Consider the following 23961-nt stretch of genomic DNA (forward strand, 5'->3'; position numbering starts at 1 on the left):
TTTTGAAGCACACTGAGTGTAAAATGTTTTTCCATTTTAACTAACCGTGTTGTTGTTCTAGTCAGTGTTGCATTTTAGCACGAGGATAAAGCAGCCCCCCGCTCCCCGACCTCCTATTCTCTCTCCGCATCCAGCCAGAACTTGTCTAGTTTACCAACAAAACTGCACCCCTGGGCGGCGGGGAGTTCAACATCCAGAGGCGGGAGCAGATTTCGGCCAATCAGGAGCCAGGTTCGAGCCGCTCGCCCATCCCGGTGGTGTGTGATTGGTGGTTTCCCGCGGGCGGAAGCGACCCTCCGCGGCTCCGCCCCGCGCGGCGCGAGCCAATCGTCGCTCCGCGCAGAAAAAGACAGAAGCCGTGCTAGAGATGTAACATGGCGGAGAACATCGCCTCCGCGGCTCTGAGCCCGCGAGGGCTTGCGGATGGGGAGGATGCGGATTCCCTGGAGGAGCGGATGGTGGAAACGGCGAGAGATGATCAGGAGCAGTTTGAGTGCCAGGAACTGCTCGAGTGCCAGGTGCAGTTGGGGGCCCCTGAGGAGGAGGAGGACGCGGGCCTGGTGGCTGAGGCGGAGGCGGTAGCTGCCGGCTGGATGCTCGATTTCCTCTGCCTGTCTCTTTGCCGGGCCTTCTGTGACGGCCGCTCGGACGACTTCCACCGCACCCGCGACAGCGCCGAGGGTGAGTGCGGGGCGCACCCGGGCCGGGGGCGGGGACCGCGGCGGGCTGCCGAGGCCTGGTTTGCGGCGCTGTCCCCCAGGGTGTCGGGGATCGGGTTGCTGCGGCGCCGGAACGGAGGGCCCCCAGCTCAGAGTTGATCGTTGGTTCGAATGCTGCATCCGCCTCCTCACAGCTCCTCAGTTTTGCTCAGATTCGTTAGAGTTGATAAAGGGTTAAGTGAGTTAAAATGAACAAAACTGCACCTAATCCAGTGTCCAGTTCCTTTTGTCGCCTGTGGCGCTTGTGTTTCTTGCTTTTTTCGGCAGAGATACTCCTGTAAAGGCATTTATTTAACAAGTCACTGTGACCTAGGCATCAGTGTTTTCTATTACTTCGGGAGCTATCTAAACCTGGTTTAGCCCGCTGGCTCCGTGTAGGCTTCAGAATAAAAGTAACTGACAATGAAATCTGCCGCCTACACAAGGACAGCCTGTAAGCGATGGACAGAGACCTTGACGCCTAGAGAAGGCTAGCTGGCTGTTTGAATGATAACCGAAAGATGCTCTGGTATTTATATGGGTTGACCGTCAACTTTTTGCAGCCGAACGCAACCCCAAGCTACTATTTAGTAGGAAATCAAATACCTCAGAAAACCGTATTGGTACATTTCAGCTTCACGGTTATCCCGTGAGTTAGGCAAGTAATCTCAGTTTATAGAGGAGTGAACTAGTTAAAACAACCTAAAGCATTGATAGGTTAAAGGGTTGTTCCAGACGCATGCCTTATCTTCCAATTCAAGAAGCTTTCCTCCGTGTCACAGCTAACACTAAAGCCATGGTTAATTAACATTAATTAGGAGGTTAAATCCTGGAATGAAGCCAGTTCATTTAATAATTCGAATTATTAAAAAGTCCTCTTTGGGGAGGAGGCTAAAATTATCTATGTGTTAATGAATTTGAATTGGAAACATCAGTATGAGCTCCTGTTTATAACATATATACTCATATATTTCCTTGTTCTGTCAGATGAAAGGGTGTAGAAGCAACGTAACCCTAGCAGCAAGGGGTACACTTAGCACTCAAGTCTTGGTTTCCAATACCATTCTCCAGAGAAATGGCCTGATTCTGGGACTGGGACAGGAAATATACAAGTTGAACCTGGAGCATCTTGTAACAGAAAGTAAGAAAGTGCTAAAAACAAAGCAAAACAAAACCCCCAAAGAAACAAAAAAAAATCCCATAATTATGGGAGTAGTACAAAGGGACACGGGAGCCAACCGTAAGGGCTCCCAATGGCCAAAGCTGAAATAACTCGAGCAAGAAAATACAGTTGACCCTTAAACAACACACAGGTGTGAACTGCACCTGTCCACCTACAAGCCAATTTTTTTCTCAGTAGTAAATAAGACAGTACTACGTAATCTGTGGTTGGTTAAACTGGGAATACAGAGGGCCGACACTGGGATTTTCAACTGCTCAGAGGGTCAGCACCCCAACCCTGGCATTGTTCAAAGGTTAACTGTAGTGTTGGATTATAACCCAAAATACAAAATAAATATCCATAAAGTTCATACTGATGTAAATAAAGGGTGGAATAAATATACAAATGGAAGAAGAGACAAATCTCCGATGCAGAAGAATTCCAGGTAATTCATGTAGCTACTCTGTCCTCAAGGAGGTGGAGCGTAACTCCCCACTCCTTAAGTGTGGGCTGTGAAGAGCACAGGATAGAAAGGGGGAGAAAGTAGAGAAAGCTGACAAACACTGGCTCACCTAGGTAATCAAGGTCAGCATCAGCAGTGATAGCTAGTAGCATGTACGCTTGATATAATGTGATGAAAATGGAACTTTACCTCTGTGATCCTCCTCCCCAAACCCCATAACTCTAGTCTAATCATGAGAAAAAATCAGACAAATCCCAATAGAGAGGTACATTGTACAAAATACCTCAAAATTGTCAAGGTTATCAAAACCTGGGAAAGTCTGAGAAACTGTTATAGCCAAAAGATGCCCAAAGAGACATGATGACTAAATGTCGTGTGGTGCCCTGGTTGGGATCTTGCAGCAGAAAAAGGACATTAAGTAAAAACTAAGGAAATCTGAATAAAGCATGGACTTTAGTTACTAATGTATCAATATTGGTTAATTAATGTAACATGTAATACTAATTAATGCAAGATGCTAATAACAGGGTAAACTGGTTGGAGGGTATATGGGGCCTCTTTACTATCTTTCTTCACTACAGTATGTATATTTAAAACCATTCTAAAAAATAAAGTTTATTTATTTATTTTTTAAAATTAATTAATTAATTTATTTTTGGCTGCCTTGGGTCTTCATTGCTGCATGTGGGCTTTCTCTAGTTGTGGCGAGTGGGGGCTACTCTTCGTTGCGGTGCGCGGGCTTCTCATTGCGGTCGCTTCTCTTGTTGCAGAGCATGGGCTCTAGGAGTGCAGGCTTCAGTAGTTGTGACACGTGGGCTCAGTAAAAAAGGACCTTGTAAGGTTCTAGCCCAAGACCCAAGGAATAATGTAGATCATCTCCATTATTTGAAGGTTAAAGGTACAGAAACCCAGAAAGAGTAAACTTTTTCAGGTTGCATTGCTAAAGCAGATATGCAAACTGTGAACATAATATTGTCTCGGTATTCCATTTTTGACTAAAAGGACTCCCTTTTATCTCTTATAGCATTTCATTTACTACGCTTTTCAAGATTGTAAACATATACAACTCTGATGCTTCCTAGAAAATTCTTAGCTCTTTCATTCCAACTCAGAATTATTCTCCACCTCACTTATCTCAGATAATGCCTTTTCCAGACTGATATTCCTAATCTATCTCCACCGTGGGAAGCAGGGTAGAATTGTAATTAAGACCATGGGCTCCATAGTAAATTGTCTGAGTTTGATTCCTGGCTCTGCTGGTTTATAGCCATAAGACTTGAAGCAACGACTTGGTACCACCAGTTCCCATGGTACCACAATTTCCTCATCTGTAAAATGGTAGTAATAATGGCAGCTACCTAAAAGGGCTGTTGAGAGAAGCAGATGAACTGATTATACATAAAGCAAGGTTTCCCAACCCCAGCCTGTTGACATTTTGCACCACATGATTCTTTTTTTTTTTTTTGCGGTACGCGGGCCTCTCACTGTTGTGGCCTCTCCCGTTGCAGAGCACAGGCTCCGGACGCGCAGGCTCAGCGGCCATGGCTCACGGGCCCAGCCGCTCCACGGCATGTGGGATCCTCCCGGACCGGGGCACGAACCCGCATCCCCTGCATCGGCAGGCGGACTCTCAACCACTGCGCCACCAGGGAAGCCCCACATGATTCTTTATTCTGTGTATGCTTGAAGGTGGAGGGGGAATGAGGTGGAGGTTCTCCCGTGCATTGCAGGATCCTTGACCTCAGCCACTAGGTGCCAGTAGCACCCCTCCCACTCGTGACAATCAAAAATGGCTCCAGGGGCTTCCCTGGTGGCGCAGTGGTTGAGAGTCCGCCTGCCGATGCAGGGGACACGGGTTCGTGCCCCGGTCCGGGAAGATCCCACATGCCGCGGAGCGGCTGGGCCTGTGAGCCATGGCCGCTGAGCCTGCGCGTCCGGAGCCTGTGCTCCGCAACGGGAGAGGCCACAACAGGGAGAGGCCCGCATACCGCAAAAAAAAAAAAAAAAAAAGTCTCCAGACATTGCCAAATGTGTCCTAGGGAACAAAATCACCCCTAGTTGAGAACCACTGCTAAGTGCTTAAATATAGTTGTTACTGTTGCTGGTCATTAGAACCTCTCTGATGTAGTGTTTGGTTACAGGTGTGGAAAAAGCAGACAGCCAGGTTCAACCAGAGTAGGTTTTCATTATTTTTGTTTTGTTTTATGCCTAACAGGGACGAAGAGCAGCAGGCCAGTGGTGTGTAGGGTATCTGTAGTTATCGCATACGTAGGCTAAATATGGAGGGAAGTGAAGACAGAAAGGATCTGACTTTCTTCCCTAGAACAGATGAGGTCTTTCTTCTGTTTTGCTGCTATACCATACTTACCCTTTATGACACATTAACATTTTAATTAGTCTCTTGCATAATGTTTTGTTTAATTCGTGCCTTCTCAGACTAAAACCTTCCTGAGGAGCAGGGACTGGCTATCTTATTATTCAGACATCAGTCCCTACCACTGGCCAGCAGTAGATGTTCAGTCCTTGTTGAATAAGTTGTGTTTAAATTTTATATAAATTTTGTGCTCTTTTTGAATCCTATTTGATTATATTATGACTATATTTGGTCCAGATAATCTCTGGTGTAGCATAAGGTTATGGCATATTAAAATTGAGGAAATAAGGGGCTTCCCTGGTGGCGCAGTGGTTGAGGGTCCGCCTGCCGATGCGGGGGGCGCGGGTTCGTGCCCCGGTCCGGGAGGATCCCCCGTGCTGCGGGGCAGCTGGGCCCGTGAGCCATGGCCGCTGAGCCTGCGCGTCTGGAGCCTGTGCTCCGCAACGGGAGAGGCCACAACAGTGAGAGGCCCGCGTACCACAAAAAAAAAAAAAAAAAAAAATTGAGAAGATAAATACAAATAAATGTATTTATTTGTTTCATCTGCTTAGCAGCTGCCGGACTGTGTTTTGGTTTGCTGGTTAAGTTAATCTTTGTCTTTTATTGCTACATGGTAAATTCAGTGAAAATCAGGATTATGGTTTACTCAGTGTTGTATGTACTCACTACCTAGCATAACATCTGGGTGGGTGTTCAAATATTGGGGAGATTAACATTAATAAATGTTTTTAAAATAAAGCTTTGTAAACTGAACAGACTCTCGCTTAACTGAAACCTTGACAGAAATAATATATTTCCTATAATATTAGGCACTTTAAGGTATAAAGTAAGTTTCCAGGTAATGATTTGACACATTTTACAGTTTGGATCTAAATCTCCCTTTCCATTAGTTTAGACTGCTACCTGTGAAAGTACATAGTTTTCAAGATTTATTATTCTGCCTGTGAAACATCAGTTTTATTTTGAAGGAAAAGTCTTCATTGTTATTCTTTTTTGTTCTGATTTCCTAAAAGCTGTCTATAAATAAAGCATACACTCTAAATTTATGATAATCTTTGGGTGATATTGTAACTTATTTCTCCGCAAACCACACAGAGGCACTGCTGGGTCAAGTTTGGAGTTTTGTTTTGATGTTTTAATAAGATTCACTTTCTTCACTTTCAGCTATTATCCATGGATTGTCCAGTCTAACAGCTTATCAACTGAGAACTATATACATATGTCAATTTCTGACAAGAATTGCAGCCGGAAAAACCCTTGGTAAATATGTTTTTATCTTATATTGTACATATTTCAATCTATGTCTAAAGGGGAGACAATGAGAAGAAACAGATGGGAGTAGTCCTTTGTTTTTGAGAGTTTGATTACGTGTATTTGGCATGTACATCTATACACAGACATATTTAAAGCTAGTAAAAGAAATATAATCCCTATCTTCTTAGAGTGATGGTTCTCAAATTTTAGCTTGCCTCTGAATTAGTAGAAAACTTGTTGCTGAGCAGAATGGTGAGTCCCCTTCTCCATCATGAGTTTCTGATTCAGTAGGGTGAGTGAGGGGCCCTGGAGTTTACATTTCTATTAAGTTCCCAGGTGATTCTGATGGTGCTGTTGGGGGACCATGCTCCATGTACTGTCTTAAAGACGTCACTAAATGGGGCTATGGTAACTTTGTGGTGACTCCTATTACTGTCATGCATACTCTGTTTCTAACTGGCAACAGTGATATTTGAAACCTCTTATTTGAGCTTGATTTCAGCACTTACTTAATAAGGGAATATGATTTTATAACTATAATTCTCTCTCTCCCTTGTCCTCATAGTTTATTTTAGATTGTAATGGCCACGCCGGGTTCAGTTTATCAGTAATGGCTAATATTTACAGCGTGGTTATTTAAAGGACCTTTTGATGCAAATAATTCCATATTTATATTGGTTTTTACAATTTACAAAACGCTTTCCTGGCAGTCTCCAGTGGTGGGCAGTAATCGCACGGAACTGTTCACTTATAAACAGACTGGGTGGCAGGAAATCGCACCCTTTTAGGACCTCTCTGGGAACCCACACTCATCCAGCTCTGGCTCATGTGGCGTGCTGTGTCGTGGGGGTGAGTTGGAGCCGGACAGTCAGTGGATTAGGGCTAGAGGCAAAGCAGACATGTGGGAGACAGTAGGTAGGTAGGCTGGGCTGGTGGCCGAGGAAGAAAACGGGCCGATGTAAACCATAAGCTAACATGGTTCACAGAGCTGTCTGGTAAATTAAATGTGACAGAATGTTCTAGAAGTGCCTGGCTGGGCTTCACATACAGCAGTTGTTCATTATATTCTTATTTTCCCTTCCAACAACCTTTTCTCTCAAAACAAGGGTACAAAAAAAAATCCCTGTTTTGTGTGTGACCCCATGGTTTAATCTTGAAATTCACCAGGGTGCATCTTAGATATAATAGGCTGGTGTCAGTGATCAAGAATCACTATATTTCAAGAGAGGCAGCATTTAAAACTTCATTTTAGTTTATGTATTGGATTTTCAGCTACACGTGACCCTGAATTTCAAATGGAGATGTTTGTGTGTAATTTGCTAAGTAGTTACCAGCCACTGTGAGTCTTTGATAAGAATAAGCTGATAAATTCTGTTTTAAGAAAGTTTAACAGTAGTACAAATATTGTCTCATTAAATATTCACATAGTATTTATTTACAGCATTTTATAGGTGAGAAAACTGAGGCTTAGAAAGGCAAAATAACTTTTTCAACACCACACAGGTAGTACATGATAGAGTCTGGAATAAACTCCACAAAGTTTTTAAAACCACTGTACAATATTGCAACAGATAGTATATGGTGATGAGAAAGAGGAAGGAGTAAAACGGTGACTCCTTACTTTTTTTTTTTTTTTTTAAATAAATTTATTTATTTTGGCTGCGTTGGGTCTTCGTTGCTGTGTGCGGGCTTTTTCTAGTTGCGCCACGCGGGCTTTCCCTAGTTGCAGCGAGCGGGGGCTACCCTTCATTGTGGCGCGCGGGCTCTAGGCGCGTGGGCTTCAGTAGTTGTGGCACGCGGGCTCAGTAGTTGTGGCTTGCAGGCTCTAGAGCACAGGCTCAGTAATTGTGGTGCACAGGCTTAGTTGCTCCGCAGCATGTGGGATCTTCCCAGACCAGGGCTCGAACCCGTGTCCCCTGCATTGGCAGGCGGATTCTTAACCACTGCGCCACCAGGAAAGTCACTCCTTAGGTTTTTAAGCCTTGGTGATTGGAATAATGTTGGTAGAGAGAGAAGTTCTTGATGGATCCTGTTTCAAATATCTACAAAATATATAACAAGGATTTAAAGTAGTATATGTGAAAATCAAATTTCACAATAAACTAATTTCATGCTGTGGCTCAATGAAGTCTGTTATACTGCAGTTAGACTTACAAACCATTTAAGAATTCTGTTACTGTGATACCTTATATAAAATATCGTTTATTCAGCTCTTAAAATCAGTATTTTAGTAGAGAAAATCTTCAGATGTTTTGTGGACCCATATATAGTCTTTTCTGTTTTTTATTTTTATTTTTTTTATTTTTTTATTTATTTTTTATTTTATTTATTTATTTTTTTCTTTTTTTGCGGTATGCGGGCCTCTCACTGTTGTGGCCTCTCCCGTTGCGGAGCACAGGCTCCGGACGCGCAGGCCCAGCGGCCATGGCTCACGGGCCCAGCCACTCCGCGGCATATGGGATCCTCCCAGACCGGGGCACGAACCCGTATCCCCTGCATCGGCAGGCGGACTGTTAACCACTGCGCCACCAGGGAGGCCCTGTTTTTTATTTTTTTAAGTTGATTTTAATGAGGAAATTAACTTGAAACATCTTCCCTAAACTGGTATATACGAGAGCAGTGCCTGGCACATAGTATACACTCAGTCAATATTTAAAGAAATGAATTTATAAGAAATTAACAAAGTAAAGTTCTTCATGGCTTTCTAAGTTACTTATTTTTATTTTGACTTTAAAAGATGCACAGTTTGAAAGTGATGAACGAATTACACCCTTGGAATCAGCCCTGATGATTTGGGCGTCAATTGAAAAGGAACATGACAAGCTTCATGAAGAAATACAGAATTTAATTAAAATTCAGGTATGAGTGTTACTTTGTGTTATTATTATTTTGCTAGAAAATAAAAACAATTTCTGAAGAAACTAAGAGCCACTTAATAGAAGTTGGATGGTAAACCTGTAGTAAAATTTAATATAATCATTCTCTTTAGAAATTTGACCTATGATTTATAGTCTTGACATGAGGTCTAAGAGTTGGGACTTAATGTTTTCCACCTAAGTGCATATTGCCCCCACGTTGGAAAATATGCCAGATCTATTTAAAGATTACTAAACAACTTTCAAAAACCAGTAGTTTGGGCTTCCCTGGTGGCGCAGTGGTTGAAAGTCCGCTTGCCGATGCAGGGGACACGGGTTGGTGCCCCGGTCCGGGAAGATCCCACATGCCACAGAGTGGCTAGGCCCGTGAGCCATGGCCGCTGAGCCTGCGCGTTCGGAGCCTGTGCTCCACAATGGGAGAGGCCACAACAGTGAGAGACCCGTGTACCGCAAACAAACAAACAAACAAACAAACAACCCAGTGGTTTATGCTCTCCCATTTAAAGATTACCTTTTATTTTTATTTTTTTTAAATATTTTTTTGGCCACACCACATGGCATGTGGGATCTCAGTTCCCTGACCAGGGATCGAACCCGCTCCCCCTGCAGTGGACACGTGGAGTCTTAACCACTGGACCACTAGAGAAGTCCCTGAAGATTATCAAATAATAAGAAATGAATGGGTTTTTGCGATTAAGAGAATGTAAAATTTTAACTATGTAGAGAAAATTTTAGTAGGAGTAGCCTATTAAAGAGTGACAAACCAAAGAAACTCATTCAAAGATATAATAGCAGGGAAAATATGTTTTGCTTACAGGCAAAGTATGTACTCAGGAATTTCATAGTTAAATAAACTTATCCTAGTTTTTAAAAGAATTTTCATGGTTGGGTAGGAGAAAATCCAGGTGGTTTCCCACCTTCTCAGGAATTAATTGTTGATGGTGTGGTGACTGTCAATTAGAATTAAGACCTGAAGAGAATGGGCAGAAAAATGACTGCTGCTTTTAAGAATTTCAGCCCAGGGCAGAGGGATTTGTCATGTTATCCCAATCTTTTGGAGTTCTAGGGGAAGCAGGCCTTTGCTAAATATACTAGTAAAGTTGAACGGGTTACCATAAAATACATAGCAAATGTGTAATAATATATTGCTTACTGTTTGCCAGATACTGTTCTAAGCACTTTTATATATAATTCTTTAATCCTTAACTGCCCTATGAAATAGGTACTATTATTTTCACCATTTTACATTGGTGTAAAGAAACAGGTGCCAAGAGGTTAAATAGCTTTCCCAAGTTTACAAACCTACCCAGATGGTAATGGTGGTCCTATATCTCACCACATATGGTATCAAACAGGCCAGTTTATAAAATGATTATTCAAAAGCATCTGGCTTCCTGAGTTTCTATTGGCGATTTTCCTGGGGTCCTAAGTAGCAGCTTTTATATATCCTAATCATCACAAACACCACCCAGCTACCTCTTCTCTCTCCCCTTTTGCTCAAAATTACTATTTAGGTGGGTCCTCAATATATATAATATAGCTCCTGATTGATTTATTAATTCCTGCCTTTAATAGCATTTATCAAATCAAAATTAGTAAGCTACATAAGAATATTTTAAATGAAGTAGTTTAGACTTACCTGAGTTATTTCAATATTAAACAACAATTAGATATTTTAAAAAGCAATCTAAGGTTTGTATTTGTCATCCCATCTTTTAGGCTATAGCTGTTTGCATGGAAAATGGAAATTTTAAGGAAGCAGAAGAAGTCTTTGAAAGAATATTTGGTGACCCAAATTCTTATACGGTAATTATTTAAATTAGAATCAGAAGTTTGGAGCCGTTTATATGGAATAAAGAAAATTGAAAGAACATTGGAGGAAAGAAGAAATGTTTTCTTTTTTTTTTTGCGGTACGCGGGCCTCTCCCATTGCGGAGCACAGGCTCCGGATGCGCAGGCTCAGCGGCCATGGCTCACCGGCCCAGCCGCTCCGCGGCATGTGGGATCTTCCTGGACCGGGGCGCGAACCCATGTCCCCTACATTGGCAGGCGGACTCTCAACCACTGCGCCACCAGGGAAGCCCAATGTTTTCTCTTTTAAACAGTATAGTCCAACAGAAATATAATGCCAGTCCCGTATGTGATTTTAAATTTTCTAGTAGCCACATTAAAAAAGTAAAAAGAAACAAGTAAAATTAATTTTAGTAACACTTTATTTAACCCAGTATATCCAAAAACATTATTCTTTTTAACAATCAATGTAATAAGTATTGGTGAGATATTTTGCACTCCCTTTTTTGTACAGTCAGCCCTCTGTATCCTGGGTTCCATATCTGGGGATTCAACCCACTGCAGATTGAAAATATTTAGGGAGAAAAAATTCCAGAAAGTTTCAAAAAGCAAAACTTGAATTTGTCACACATTGGCAACTATTTACCTAGCATTTACATTGTATTAGGTATTATAAGTAATCTAGATATGATTTAAAGTATATGTGAGGAAATGTGTAGGTTATATGCAAATACTACACCATTTTATATAAGGGACTTGAGCATCCTTGGATTTTGGTACCCGAGGGGAGTCCTGGAGCCAATCCCATGTGGATACCAAGGTACAACTGTACTAAGTCTTTGAAATCTAGGGTGTATTTTACACTTAAGGCTAAATTCAGGGCTTACGCCTTTCAAGGGCTGAGTAGCCTTGTGTGGCTAGTGGCTACCATATTGAGCAGTGCAGGTGTAGAAGAATGCATTATAACTTGCTTATTTTTCTGGAGGTTTCTTATGTTATCAGTAGTTTTTGTGTGTATGTGTAATGTTAAGGTCAATAGAAGTTAATTTTACAGTATTAAAAACAAAGTTATGAGAGCAAATTAAGCTTATTCAAAGAAATGTAGTTTTATACAGTTTTTAGTGAACTCTTTATTGAACAATAGCATACCTTTAGTAGAGGACATGTATCATAAGTGTATAAGTAGGTGTATTTTCACAAAAGGAACACACTTGTGTGGTGACCTCCTAGATCAAGAAACAGAACATCACCAGTACCCTCCAGGCACTGTCCTTCCCACCTTCTCAAGGGTAGCCGCTATCCTGACTTGAAACATCCAAGATTAGTCTTTCTTATTTCTGAGCTTTATATAACGGAATCATATAGCCCGTGTATATTTTTAAGAGAGATACATGGTGTTGCTTATAACAATCGTTTGTTCATTCTTATTGCTCCATTGTAGGAATATACTACAATTTATCCATTCTACTGTGGATGGACATTTGAGTTATTTCCGTATTTTGTCCATTACATTCCTTTACATGTCTTTTGTAGAAAAAATATGTGCTTCTATTGGGTATATACTTAGGAATAGAATTGGTGGGTTGTAGGATAATTCACATACTCAGTTTTAGTAGATACTGCCAGAGTTTTCCAAAGTAGTTATTATCAATTCCTCCAGTAGTGTGGGAGAGTTCCAGTTGCTTCACAGACCTTATATGTGGTTTTCATTATAGTCATTCTGGCAAATATGTAATGCTATCTCATTGGGTTTTTAATTTCTGTTTCTTTGATGATTAACGAAGTTGAGTACCTTTTCACATGGTGGTTTGAGGGAGAGGGAATCACCTTAATTCACTGAAGGACTGGCCTTTAGTAAGGCTTATTCTATCTCTAATTTGCCCCTGTTCCTACGGTGTAACCCTCCTGAGATTTCAGCTGGGAGCCTGGTATGTTTATTGGGTTCCCTGCCCTTACTTTTTTGCCTTAGTACTGTGAGACTACTGAAAATTCCACTCTGCTTGTACTTCACAGAAGAGGAAACTTTATGGCCAGTAAGCCTAAGAGAGAAAGTGTCAACCTCACTAATATTCGTAATCAGGTTAATACCAAGTAACGTATTGAAATAGCATTTCCTATACTTCTGATTGGCAATGATTAAAAATGTCTTAGCATATCAACAGTTGGCTCAAAACGTGGAGAAATGATAAGAATGCCATACCTTCCTCTCAGAAGGGTAAATTGGTACTTAAGCTTTGGAGAGCATTTTAACAAAATCAGTAAGCATGCATTCCAGCCGCTCCACTTCTAGATAAATACCCTAGAGTAACTGTTTTTACTTTCACTGCGTGCTTTTAAAACCATGAAGCTTTATTAAAAAAATAAAAACTGAAGAAAGAAAACTAGGCCCTACTGTGACAGTTGTTCTGGGATAGAGCTTGAGAAGTGGAATCTTTTTTTAAGCTTTATAGCTTTATTGTGTAACCAGCATTGAAAGAACTGTTGTCTAAGAAAAACTTGCACTGTGCCCAAGAAGACATGTAGGAAAATGTTTAATAGCATTGTGGTAATAGAAAATAGCCTGCATGCTTTCAACAGGTTGGAGGGAAAGGTGAATAAATGGTATATATTTTTTAAATTTTACTTTTATTTATTTATTTATTTATTTTTGACTGCGTTGGGTCTTCATTGCTGTGCGCGGGCTCTCTCCATTTGCGGCGATGGGGGGGGGGCACTCTTTGTCACGGTGCACGGGCTTCTCATTGTGGTGGCTTCTCCTGTTGCGGAGCATGGGCTATAGGCATGCGGGCTTCAGTAGTTGTGGCACACGGGCTCAGTAGTTGTGGTTCGTGGGCTCTAGAGCGCAGGCTCAGTAGTTGTGGCGCATGGGCTTAGTTGCTCCGCGGCACGTGGGATCTTCCTGGACCAGGGTTTGAACCCGTGTTCCCTGCACTGGCAGGCGGATTCTTAACCACTGTGCCACCAGGGGAGCCCCTAAATGGTATTTTTGATCAATGGAATACTGTGCAACAGTGAAAGTAACTAGTAATTCTGTAAATATCAAATCAACATGGATGTCCTAGAGTTGAGCAAAATATAGAAAGTTTCAAAATACACATACTATAACACCATTGGTATAAAGTTAAAACCATGCTAAACAATGCTATATATATTGTTTATGGATGCATACATATGTATAGTGCAAGTGCAAAGGAATGCATGGATGTGCTAAAGTTCTAAATTCAGGATAATGGTTACTTTGAGAAGAGCAAGGCCAGGGTTGGGGAAGGGTGCCATCAGATTATGATAGTAAATAAGGCTTCTATTATACAGATAATGATTTATTTCTGAAACTTGCTAATGGATATTTAGGTTCATAAGGTTTTTTAATCCTTTAGCATATGTGTAAAATATTAATTTTTTTTAAGTCAAAAATATATTGGTGGGCATTTAAAACGGGAGCATTTTTAAAACCTCTTCAGTTTTTGTTTATAAAGTGATTTTTTTCAGTTAAATATAAAATTTCTAGTATTTTATTTGTGATTTATGTGTTAATAAGTTTCTTCTGTTTTCTTTAGCCTTTAAAAAGGAAATTGCTTATGATAATCTCTAAGAAAGATACATTCCATTCCTTATTTCATCACTGCAGCTACAACCACATGATGGAGAAAATTAAGAGTTATGTGAATTATGTGCTAAATGAAAAATCATCAACCTTTCTAATGAAGGTATGCATATTTCAGAGAGATTCTAAACAGACTTAAGAGTAATTGTTACAATAAAGGAGAATACTTGAAATAGAAATTCTTAAAAACTAATCAGAATTTTATTTAGTGATTTTGTAGAAGAATGTGGTGAAATGTTATAATTAGTGGATCTAAATAAAGTGGATCTTTGTAGTATTTTTACAACTTTTCAAAGTAAAAGTTGGGGAAATTTTTCAAAATAGAAAGTTAAGGGGAAAACTTATCAAAACAAATTAAGAAATAAGTGAAAAGAAATAGTTTAATTAAATTTAAATGAAATTTTTAGCATATTTTTGGGAAAAGTCAAATTGGACTGAAGATGGGTCATTAAAATTTTTCTTTTTACAACATTTTATCCTGTCTCAGCCTCAAAAAGTTTTAACTTAATATGTTATACGAGAGCATTGATTAATTTGAGATAGTTTTAAAATACATAGACTCTTAAAAAAAATTTTTTTAAAGTAACCTTTTATCTTAACTGACTAGAGAGCACTGTCTGTATCAAGTACCTGTGCAAGGAAAGCCCTTCTCCATAATGCTTATAAACCAAGCAGGTTGCTGATGGTGATATCATAGTTACTGGGGAAAATAACGCACTGCCCTTTTTTGACCTGTGATGAGACACTTGGGTTATGACTGTCAAAGAACAAGAAGGCTTAATTAAATTTTACTTGTTTTAAATGTCTTAATGCATCCCTTCGTCTCCTGCAACCCCCTTTTTAAGGCAGCAGCAAAAGTAGTGGAAAGTAAAAGAGCAAGAACAACAGCTTCTCAAGATAAACCTAATAGTAATGATACTGAATTGGAAACTGAAGCTAATTTGGATATAGGAGAAAGGTTTGTAAATTCATTAGTATATTTTTTGTCTTATGAATGTAATATCTGTGTAAAAGTGATGCTAGCGAACCATTGTTAATAAAAATGATTATCGAGTAGAAGGTATATTGCTTTACTGACGGCTAACATTTGGATGTTTGCGAGTGCTGTAGAGTTAGGGCTTACGCATATTCTGTTACATACGCTAAGCAAAAGTAGAGAGAAAATAGCGCTGTGTAGCTAGTGTGAGTGACATCATTTCTCATTCTCAGGGAACATGAACTCTAGAACAGTGTTGAGGTTGAAAGCCTGAGTCATCTGTGCCCCTTAGTTCTCAAATCCTACATGCCCTCCTGTGACTGTTGCACTGAGGGTTATTCTGATATGTTAAAATATTGTTCATCTTCTCTAAGGGTAGGCTAACTGCTTCATCTGGTGCGCAAGTGCAGAAACAGTGATTTGCTCCAGCGCGGGAGGGAAACAAGGCTGTGTCAGTCCTACAAGTTGAGAGACAAGAGTTCAGTTTCTAAAATTATTTCTTCTTTAGGGATTTTCAAGGGTAATTTTTACAGAATTGGCTTTTACCTTTTGCTTTAGAAACTAACCCTACGGGAGAAGATAAACTCTACCATTATAATGATCTTTTCTATTGAACCTATGGTCCATTCCTCCTCTTCATCCCCCCTTAAACCAAGGCCAAATAGTCAAATCCTTCTGGTCTCTGGATGGATGTATTTGGCAGTGGATGTAATATTACTCTTTTCTTGGGACCATGACATAAGCCCTGTAAGTCCCCACCTTAACTACTTATTGAGATGTGGGGATTGGAGTGTGAGTTGGATGGACATGGCATTGGTCACACTTGAGGACTGAGCTCATTCTTACAATTCTTTTTGTCCCTGCCTATCAGAGCATGATCTGTTCCTCACTGCTTCATCTTGCCAAGGGCTCTATTGCAGTCTTATTGCTCATTGGGTTTTTCCTAAGACCCATTTTGAGAAGTAGGGATTTCATTTTTATTGGCTCAGTTATTTAATTTTGTTTAGGAAATCAAAGTTTAGTAATACCAAGACCCAGTGCATTCTATGGCCCAGCCTTCCTGCCTGCTGTAATACTGCTTTAAAGTAAAATAAGATTAGAACTTACTGTGATTCTTGCATATAATGAACACATTTCCTATGTATTCTCCTAATGTAGTACTACCCACTTATTTCAAATGCCCTCCTAGACACAAACAGCTCAGTGTGTAAAACAGAGCTCTTGATGTTCTCATCTGTCTCTCTCTACCCTAACTCTCCTCCTTTACCTCACACATCCAGTTCGTTATCTCCCCAAGTGTTACGAATTCCATATCAGAAATGTCTCTCTAATCCATTCTTATCATTTATATCCTAGATTATTACTTAGCTTTGTGCCACACAAATCCATTCTTGATGTGACTTCCAGGGTTAGCTTCCCATAAAAATAAATCTGTTTAACTCACTTTCCAGCTTAATAACCTCTGTTGGCTTTCTGTTTCCTACTTGATGAATAAAATTTTATTGCATGGCTTTCAAAGCCGTATATAGCCCCTTTCTGGGTATTTTTTTTTTTCTCCCTCATATACACCTTGTCCCTAAGCATTAACCCCTCCCTGCCCCACATCCATGGCACTTTCTAGCTATACAACTTGATCTTCAAATATTACAAGTTCTTTCATGCCTTGACTCTTGCTTCAATTTTGGATTTCCTTCTTTCTCTTCAAGGTAAGCTCTTATTTGCTATTCAAGGTCTAGCTCAAAGTTCACCTGTAAGAAGTCTTGCTGAGCTCTGAGCAGAGTTGTCACTTCTGTGCTCCCACAGCACCAAGTCATACCTCTATAGGAGGACTTATCTTCGAGAATAACATATCTGTTTACCTGTCTGTATCTCACTAGATGGAGAGTGTTTTGGAGGTTCTTAAATAGCTTTGAATCCTTGGTGCCTAGTTCATTACCAGGCATGCATTACATCTTGTAGTGCACTAGACACGGAGAAAACCCAAAAACTAGAGACATGGTAAAGATAAGAATCAAGCAAATATCAAAACCATCCTGGGAGTCAAATTCGCCAGTTTCAAGGCAAGAATGAATAAGACGTAAGTAAAGCAAGGATAGAAACAGAAGTGTCATTTCAAGGTCAGACAAATGCCGGGAAAGATGAAACCCTCATGCTGTCAATACTAGATGAAATATTTTGTTCTGGTAAAGCTTATAAACTATTTGAGGCAATGAGAATTACAGACTTGAAACAGAAACAGTAGCAGACACTACATAATTTGTTGTTAAAGTTTAAAGATAGACTTAAGTGCTGAAGGAGTTTGAGGGACAGCTTCAAGAAAGTGTGAACATGGAGCCGGACCTTGAAGGATGGTTAAGGTTTTTACAGGTGGATGGAAGAAGAAATGTCATTTCAGGAGAGAGGAAGAGTTCCAGTGAAGGCATCGAGCTGTAGATAGTCATGCTGTGTTTGTTGGAGCTAATTTTAACTATAGCAGAGGGGAGGAATTTTATTAAAAAGTCTAGTTGGAGACTGCTGGGGAGGATAAGGAATTAAACTTGAATTCATAGAAATAAAGATCCATGAGAGAGTTTTTGAAAGAGTGACATTGTGAATGCTCAGTTACAGCTCAATTCTGCTGAACTTATGTTTGGGGAAGACATTGATTTAATGTCTCTGGTAAGCACATCTGGGCAAAAATTAGCCATGTTGTAATGGACTGTAAAGGTCTTAATTTTACCAGAGTTTCTTTCCAGAGATACTTTTTATAAGTTGAAAAATGGCTTGATTATGTGGAAAGTACAATCCTGATGAAAAGTTTCTCTTGTTTACATTCTTACAAATGTTTTCTTCTTTTAAAGTGTTAGTGACAAACAGTCTGCGGTAACTGAATCCTCAGGGGATACAGTATCCTTATTGAGGTGAAGTAAATTGACATTTTTCTTTTCTGTGTTTAAAATCTTTGAAGCAATTCATGCAAACCTAGGTAGTTTATAATAACTGCCACGCACATGGTATGGTTTGAAGAATTATCGCAGGGTCCTACTTACCTCCACAGATATTTTAAGACCCTGATGGGTCTTGAAATGCCAAACTATGGAGACCTGCCTCTTGGGATCCTGGGTTGTTTCACATTATTTCTACAAGGCTTGCACGTGGAGGGGGTACTTGAACTTAAAGCAAATGATTAGTAAACTCTTATTCTGTCAGAAGCAAGGGTGTGATGCTGGGGCAGGAAGGGGATGGAGCTGACATTTCTGGTGAATGCCCCCAATTGCGAGTTTATGAAATTACTTAAGAAGCTGTTTAATCTATTAGAAATGCTATAACAGACAATGTAACATGTTCAGAGAGCAGAACGTCTGCATGAGTGATTTCATAGTGTAGAGCAATTGGGATGCTAAATGGAACCGTGCGCGGGGGTGGCTGACCTGGTGTGGAGGAGGTCACTGGAGATGAGGAGTTGAGGGGCCAGTTTGTCATCCGGGTTATCCATGGAAACACGGAAATAGTTCATGGTGATGGCGGCACTCGGGGATCGAGAAAGGTCTGCGAATCCTGGGAGGTGCTTGGAAGGATAGTGAAAGATTATGGAGAATGGTAGATAGCGATACACCTCCGTGGCATGAATCCTCAAAGGCTAAGGTTTCTGTGGAAGCAGGATCCTGAAGGTGGCATCCATTAGGAAATGGGAAATATAGAGACCCACCTCTCGGACCCTGTGGTTTGCAGAAGATGAAGCTAATCTCTACTTGAGGAGGCCACAAGGAGAGAAATATTGTTCCCAGGGGAGAGCTAGACTTTAGACAGGCGAAGAAGTTGAGACTGGCATTCCAGAGAGCACAATGGAAAGTTTGGGGACGGCGGGAAAGCATTAGTAGGTTGCATAGAGCACTTATAGGGGTCAAAGTATAGATTTTAGGTAGTGATAAAATAGCCGCCTAAGCTTAGTTGAACTTTTTTTTTTCCATTGTAGTTTGTTCCTTTGTAAATTGGAATAATGCGAACATTGCAGGTTGTCCAAAAATTCTGCCACATCCTGTATTTCCAAACAGTCTTACCTTTCCAGAAAGCCCTTTCTGGAATCTATGAAGATAATCAAGTGATATCTACCATCATGTATAAAGTAATTTTGGAATTTCTCTAATTGGAATGCCAAAAGAATCTTGATTTCTGAGTAGATGAGATGGAGAAAATAAATGGGAGAGAGGGAAGTCTGAAGAAGAAAAATCTTAAGAGGCTAAAGATTAAGATGGAACATTAAGGCTTCCCTGGTGGCGCAGTGGTTGGGAGTCCGCCTGCCAATGCAGGGGACGCGGGTTCGTGCCCCGGTCCAGGAGGATCCCACGTGCCGCGGAGCGGCTGGGCCCGTGGGCCATGGCTGCTGGGCCTGCGCGTCCGGACCCTGTGCTCCGCAACGGGAGAGGCCACGGCAGTGAGAGGTCCGCATACCGCTAAAAAAAAAAAAAAAAAAAGATGGGGCGATGGGGCATTAGTGCAAGGAGCACCAAAGGGAAACAGACCAAAGTAGAAGCAGGTCCTAGATAGAGATTGAGACAAATCATCTACCTTTTTCTATAGCTTTTCTAGTCTTTTCAGAACAAATCACAAGCTTTTGTGTTGCATTTAGGTCTCACAAAAATCTCTTCTTATCTAAGTTGGAACATGGAAACCGACAACAAGATGTTAATAAGAAAGAGGAAAGAGTGGAAACTCCTCGAAGTAAGTACACTTATTACAGTTTTCGGAGTGGAGAATCGATACGTCCTTGAAAGCGATCCAGCCCTCGACTGCACCCCACAACACACAAACACACATCAGAAAACTAAAGCATGAAGGGATTAAATGTCATGACTTCAAAGAGTTAATTAGAGGTGGTGCTTAATTTAGAAAGTTACAGTTGGTTCTTGTTATTTACGGTAATGTTCTATAAGGTCATTGTGAACACTTAGTGAATACTGAATGATTACAGGGGAATACAGGGTTAGGTTCTTTTGAGCCTCTGGTTACAACATTTTGGTCAACTCTTCAATACATAACCTTGTTTTATGTGTTTCTGTTTATTTATTTAGGCCGCACCATGCGGCATGTGGGATCTTAGTTCCCCGACCAGGAATGGAACCCGTGCCCCCCACAGTGGAAGCACGGAGTCTTAACCACTGGACCGCCACGGAAGTCCCTGTTTCTGTTTAAAGAAACCTTATTTAATATACATTGTTGATTCATTAACATTGAACCCAGGCCAACAACACTGTAACTCATGCCTAACCACATATTTTTCTCTGTAAGGGACATCATTCATAGCCTTCTTGCACTCAGGAACACTAGACAGCACTTCCACAATACACTTGGGGAAAATTTTAAACAGCAGAATTACCCCCCAAAAAACACAAAAATACAGCACTAAATAGACTGTAAAAAGAACAATTATTTCTAGCCTGGAAGCAATAAGAAAGCAGAGCTTGACCTTGTTTAACCTCAGCTGGGAACATGAACTCAACTATTTTGCCACTCTGTGCATGTCCACCAGTGTCCACAAAAGCACTGCAAGTTTTGATTTTTGTTAAAACTTTCAGCAGGTAGGTAAATTTTCAAATACCAGAATCCATGAATATAATGAGTATTGACTATATATAGACTCCGTCATTGCAGATTGCATTTAGAATTTATTCCTCATTGCATTTAGAATTTATTATCCTTATAAAAGGCATTGTTTGCTAGATTTAAAAAACAAGCAACAATAACCTCCCCAAAAAATCTTAAAAGCAGTCCGTAATTATTTTCGATTATAATATAATTGTAAGTTCCTCCTAGGTATATATTCATTCAAAAAATGTTTATTGAACCTGTACTATGTTCTAATGCAAGGATTTTTAAACTTTATTGATCCAAATCTAAATACTTACTGATCAATATAAAAATAATAGATGTACCAACTTGATTCCAGGTACATAGTATGCCTGAAGTAAATATTAATTGAATAAATTTATTCTTAGCTGATGGCTGATGATAGGGCCACTGTTAGCTAGTATTTGTAAATTACAGCTCTAAAACATTTACATCTGTAGATATTATCATCGTCCTCACTTTAAAGATGGTAAAGTTAAACTCAAAGAAATATTTGCTTCATGTTGGTGGAGTTCCTAGCTGCAAAATGGCTAGGAATCATAATTCTAGAGTAAAATAATTTGGGGATTTTCCTGGACTTTTAATTTCATAATACAAAGTTCAAAGAAATGGAAGCATACACTTTTTTACACTCTAGCTGATCAGTAATTGAACCAATGAAGAATGTAATCACATTGTAGAGTGGCTTGACAGTGACTATGGATATTGAACCTAGAAGATCCTGTGAGTTTTAGTACATTTCTTGACTTTTTGTTAGATGTTAGTATTATATACATATACACTCCAAAAAAGTCCAAGTTGCTTAAAGGTTACCTAGGTATCCTCTTTTTCCTAATAGAGGATATTTATTTCATTAGTGCTAAACATTAAAAAAAATTTTTTTAGACATCTTTTAAAAACAATTTTTTTTCAGTTTTGTAAAATTGCTATGTACTTTAAAAAAATCAAATAATTCAGAAAAATTGAAAAAAAATCACTTAAATGCTTTCTATGCAGAAAAGTCTCACCAGCATTCAGTGAAATGATTAATATTTGAGTTAAAAGCTTTTTATCGGGCCTCCCTGGTGGCGCAAGTGGTTGAGAGTCCGCCTGCCGATGCAGGGGATACAGGTTCGTGCCCCGGTCTGGGAGGATCCCATATGCCGCGGAGCGGCTGGGCCCGTGAGCCATGGCCGCTGAGCCTGCGCGTCCGGAGCCTGCGCTCCGCAACGGGGGAGGCCACAACAGTGAGAGGCCCGCATACCGCAAAAAAAAAAAAAGCTTTTTATCTATAAATTCAATCCTCAAAACAATCTGGATCAGTACTTTTTTTTTTTTTTAAATCACTCCCATTTTACAGATGAGGAAACTGAGAGAAAAAGAGGTTAAGTGTAAAAAGCCCTTGGTCACACAGGTCATGAACAGAACCAGAGCCAGAATTTGAAATCAGACATTTCTGACTTGAGAGCCCGTGTCCTTAAATACTGAGATAGATAGACTGCCTCAATGGAAGAATAGATAGAATCAAAGCAAATAAAAATTTATAAAAATGTGATAAGGTTACATATGTACTCTAAAATATATTTACATTTAATTTTTTGAAGGTGAAACTGAAGGATTCAATGAACTTCACATAAATGCTGTTTCATAAGAAATATATCAGTAAACCATATGATTCCTCTAAAATGAAGAATAAATAATATGAATTGCTTTGATAGGTTGGGTCAGTTTGCCTCTATAACTAAATTTCAACTTTAGACTACTGATTGATTTCAGCTGTAATGGGTGAGATTAGCACAAAAACTTTGGCTAAATGTAGTATTCTTTAGAAATACTTTTCCTTACAACTTTGCAGATTTTGCTCCATTATTTTCTGACTTTATGAGTGCTGCTGTGGACAGTCTGATATCAACCTGACTTTTTCCCCCTTTGTATATGAGTTGCTTTTTCTTCATAGTTGCCCAGGTTTTTCTAATATGTGCATTTAATGCTATAAATTTTCCTTTAATTACTGCCTTAGTTGCATCCCCAAATTTTTATATTTTCATTTTCATCAAAATATATATTTTTATTTCCCTTGAGACTTTTTTCTTTGATCTTCTGGGCTATTAAGAAGCTCTTTGTTTGGGCTTCCCTGGTGGCACAGCGGTTAAGAATCCGCCTGCCAATGCAGGGGACATGGGTTCGAGCCCTGGTCTGGGGAGATCCCACATGCCGCAGAGCAACTAAGCCCGTGCGGCACAACTACTGAGCCTGCACTTTAGAGCCCGCGAGCCACAACTACTGAGCCCGAGTGCCACAACCACTGAAGCCCGCGTGTCTAGAGCCCGTGCTCTGCAACAAGAGAAGCCACCTAATGAGAAGCCCGTGCGCTGCGATGAAGAGTAGCCCCCTCTCGGGCCTCCCTGGTGGCGCAGTGGTTGAGAGTCCGCCTGCCGATGCAGGGGATACGGGTTCGTGCCCCGGTCTGGGAGGATCCCATATGCAGCGGAGCGGCTGGGCCCGTGAGCCATGGCCGCTGGGCCTGCGCATCCGGAGCCTGCGCATCCGGAGCCTGTGCTCCGCAACGGGGGAGGCCACAACAGTGAGAGGCCCGCATACCACAAAAAAAAAAAAAAAAAAAAAAAAAAAAAAAAAGAGTAGCCCCCTCTCGCCTCAGCTAGAGAAAAGCCTGCACTCAGCAACAAAGACGCAATGCAGCCAAAAATAAAAATAAATAAATAAATTTATTTTTTTTAAAAAAGAAGCAACAGCTCTTCGTTTAATTTCCAAAAATTTTAGGATATTCTAGATACCTTTCTATTAATGATTTCCAATTAATTTGGTTCTGACCTGAGAATAGGCTTTGAGGATTTCTTTCTTTTTCTTTTTTAATTTAAGATTTGCTTTATGGCCCAGAATATGGTCTGTCTTGGTGACTGCTGATGTGCACTTAAGAAGAATGTGAATTTTGCTTGAATGGAGTGTTATAAAATGTCGATTAGGTCAAATTGATTCATAGTGCTTCTCAAGTGTTCTGTATTCATGCTTATTTTTTGTCTTCTTGTTCTACTAATTACTGAGAGAGAAGTATTGAAATCTCCACCTATATATGAATTTCTCTTAATTATTAATCTCCATTAATTTATTTTTGCCTTTTTAGTCCTCTAGCACCTGTTAGAACAGTTCCCAATATGA

At 40.2% G+C, this 23961-nt stretch overlaps 1 protein-coding gene across 3 annotated transcripts in view; it reads left to right on the forward strand.

Annotated features, from left to right (window-relative positions):
* Positions 1 to 355: 355 nt before the first annotated feature.
* TERF1 (telomeric repeat binding factor 1) overlaps positions 356 to 23961 on the forward strand; it is a 37564-nt gene continuing 13958 nt past the window's right edge. Inside the window, exons 1-8 of one of the 3 annotated variants that reach the window (XM_060115543.1) lie at positions 356 to 681; positions 5862 to 5957; positions 8689 to 8810; positions 10547 to 10633; positions 14176 to 14325; positions 15068 to 15180; positions 18039 to 18098; positions 19808 to 19899. In XM_060115543.1, coding sequence (XP_059971526.1) covers positions 375 to 681; positions 5862 to 5957; positions 8689 to 8810; positions 10547 to 10633; positions 14176 to 14325; positions 15068 to 15180; positions 18039 to 18098; positions 19808 to 19899 — 1027 coding nt within the window. In that variant the 5' untranslated portion in view covers positions 356 to 374. The remainder of the gene's footprint in view (positions 682 to 5861; positions 5958 to 8688; positions 8811 to 10546; positions 10634 to 14175; positions 14326 to 15067; positions 15181 to 18038; positions 18099 to 19807; positions 19900 to 23961) is intronic. The other 2 variants (XM_060115545.1, XM_060115544.1) reach the window with 2 other exon arrangements.

Source organism: Mesoplodon densirostris, chromosome 13 (genome assembly GCF_025265405.1).
Source record: "Mesoplodon densirostris isolate mMesDen1 chromosome 13, mMesDen1 primary haplotype, whole genome shotgun sequence".
NCBI lineage: Eukaryota > Metazoa > Chordata > Mammalia > Artiodactyla > Ziphiidae > Mesoplodon > Mesoplodon densirostris.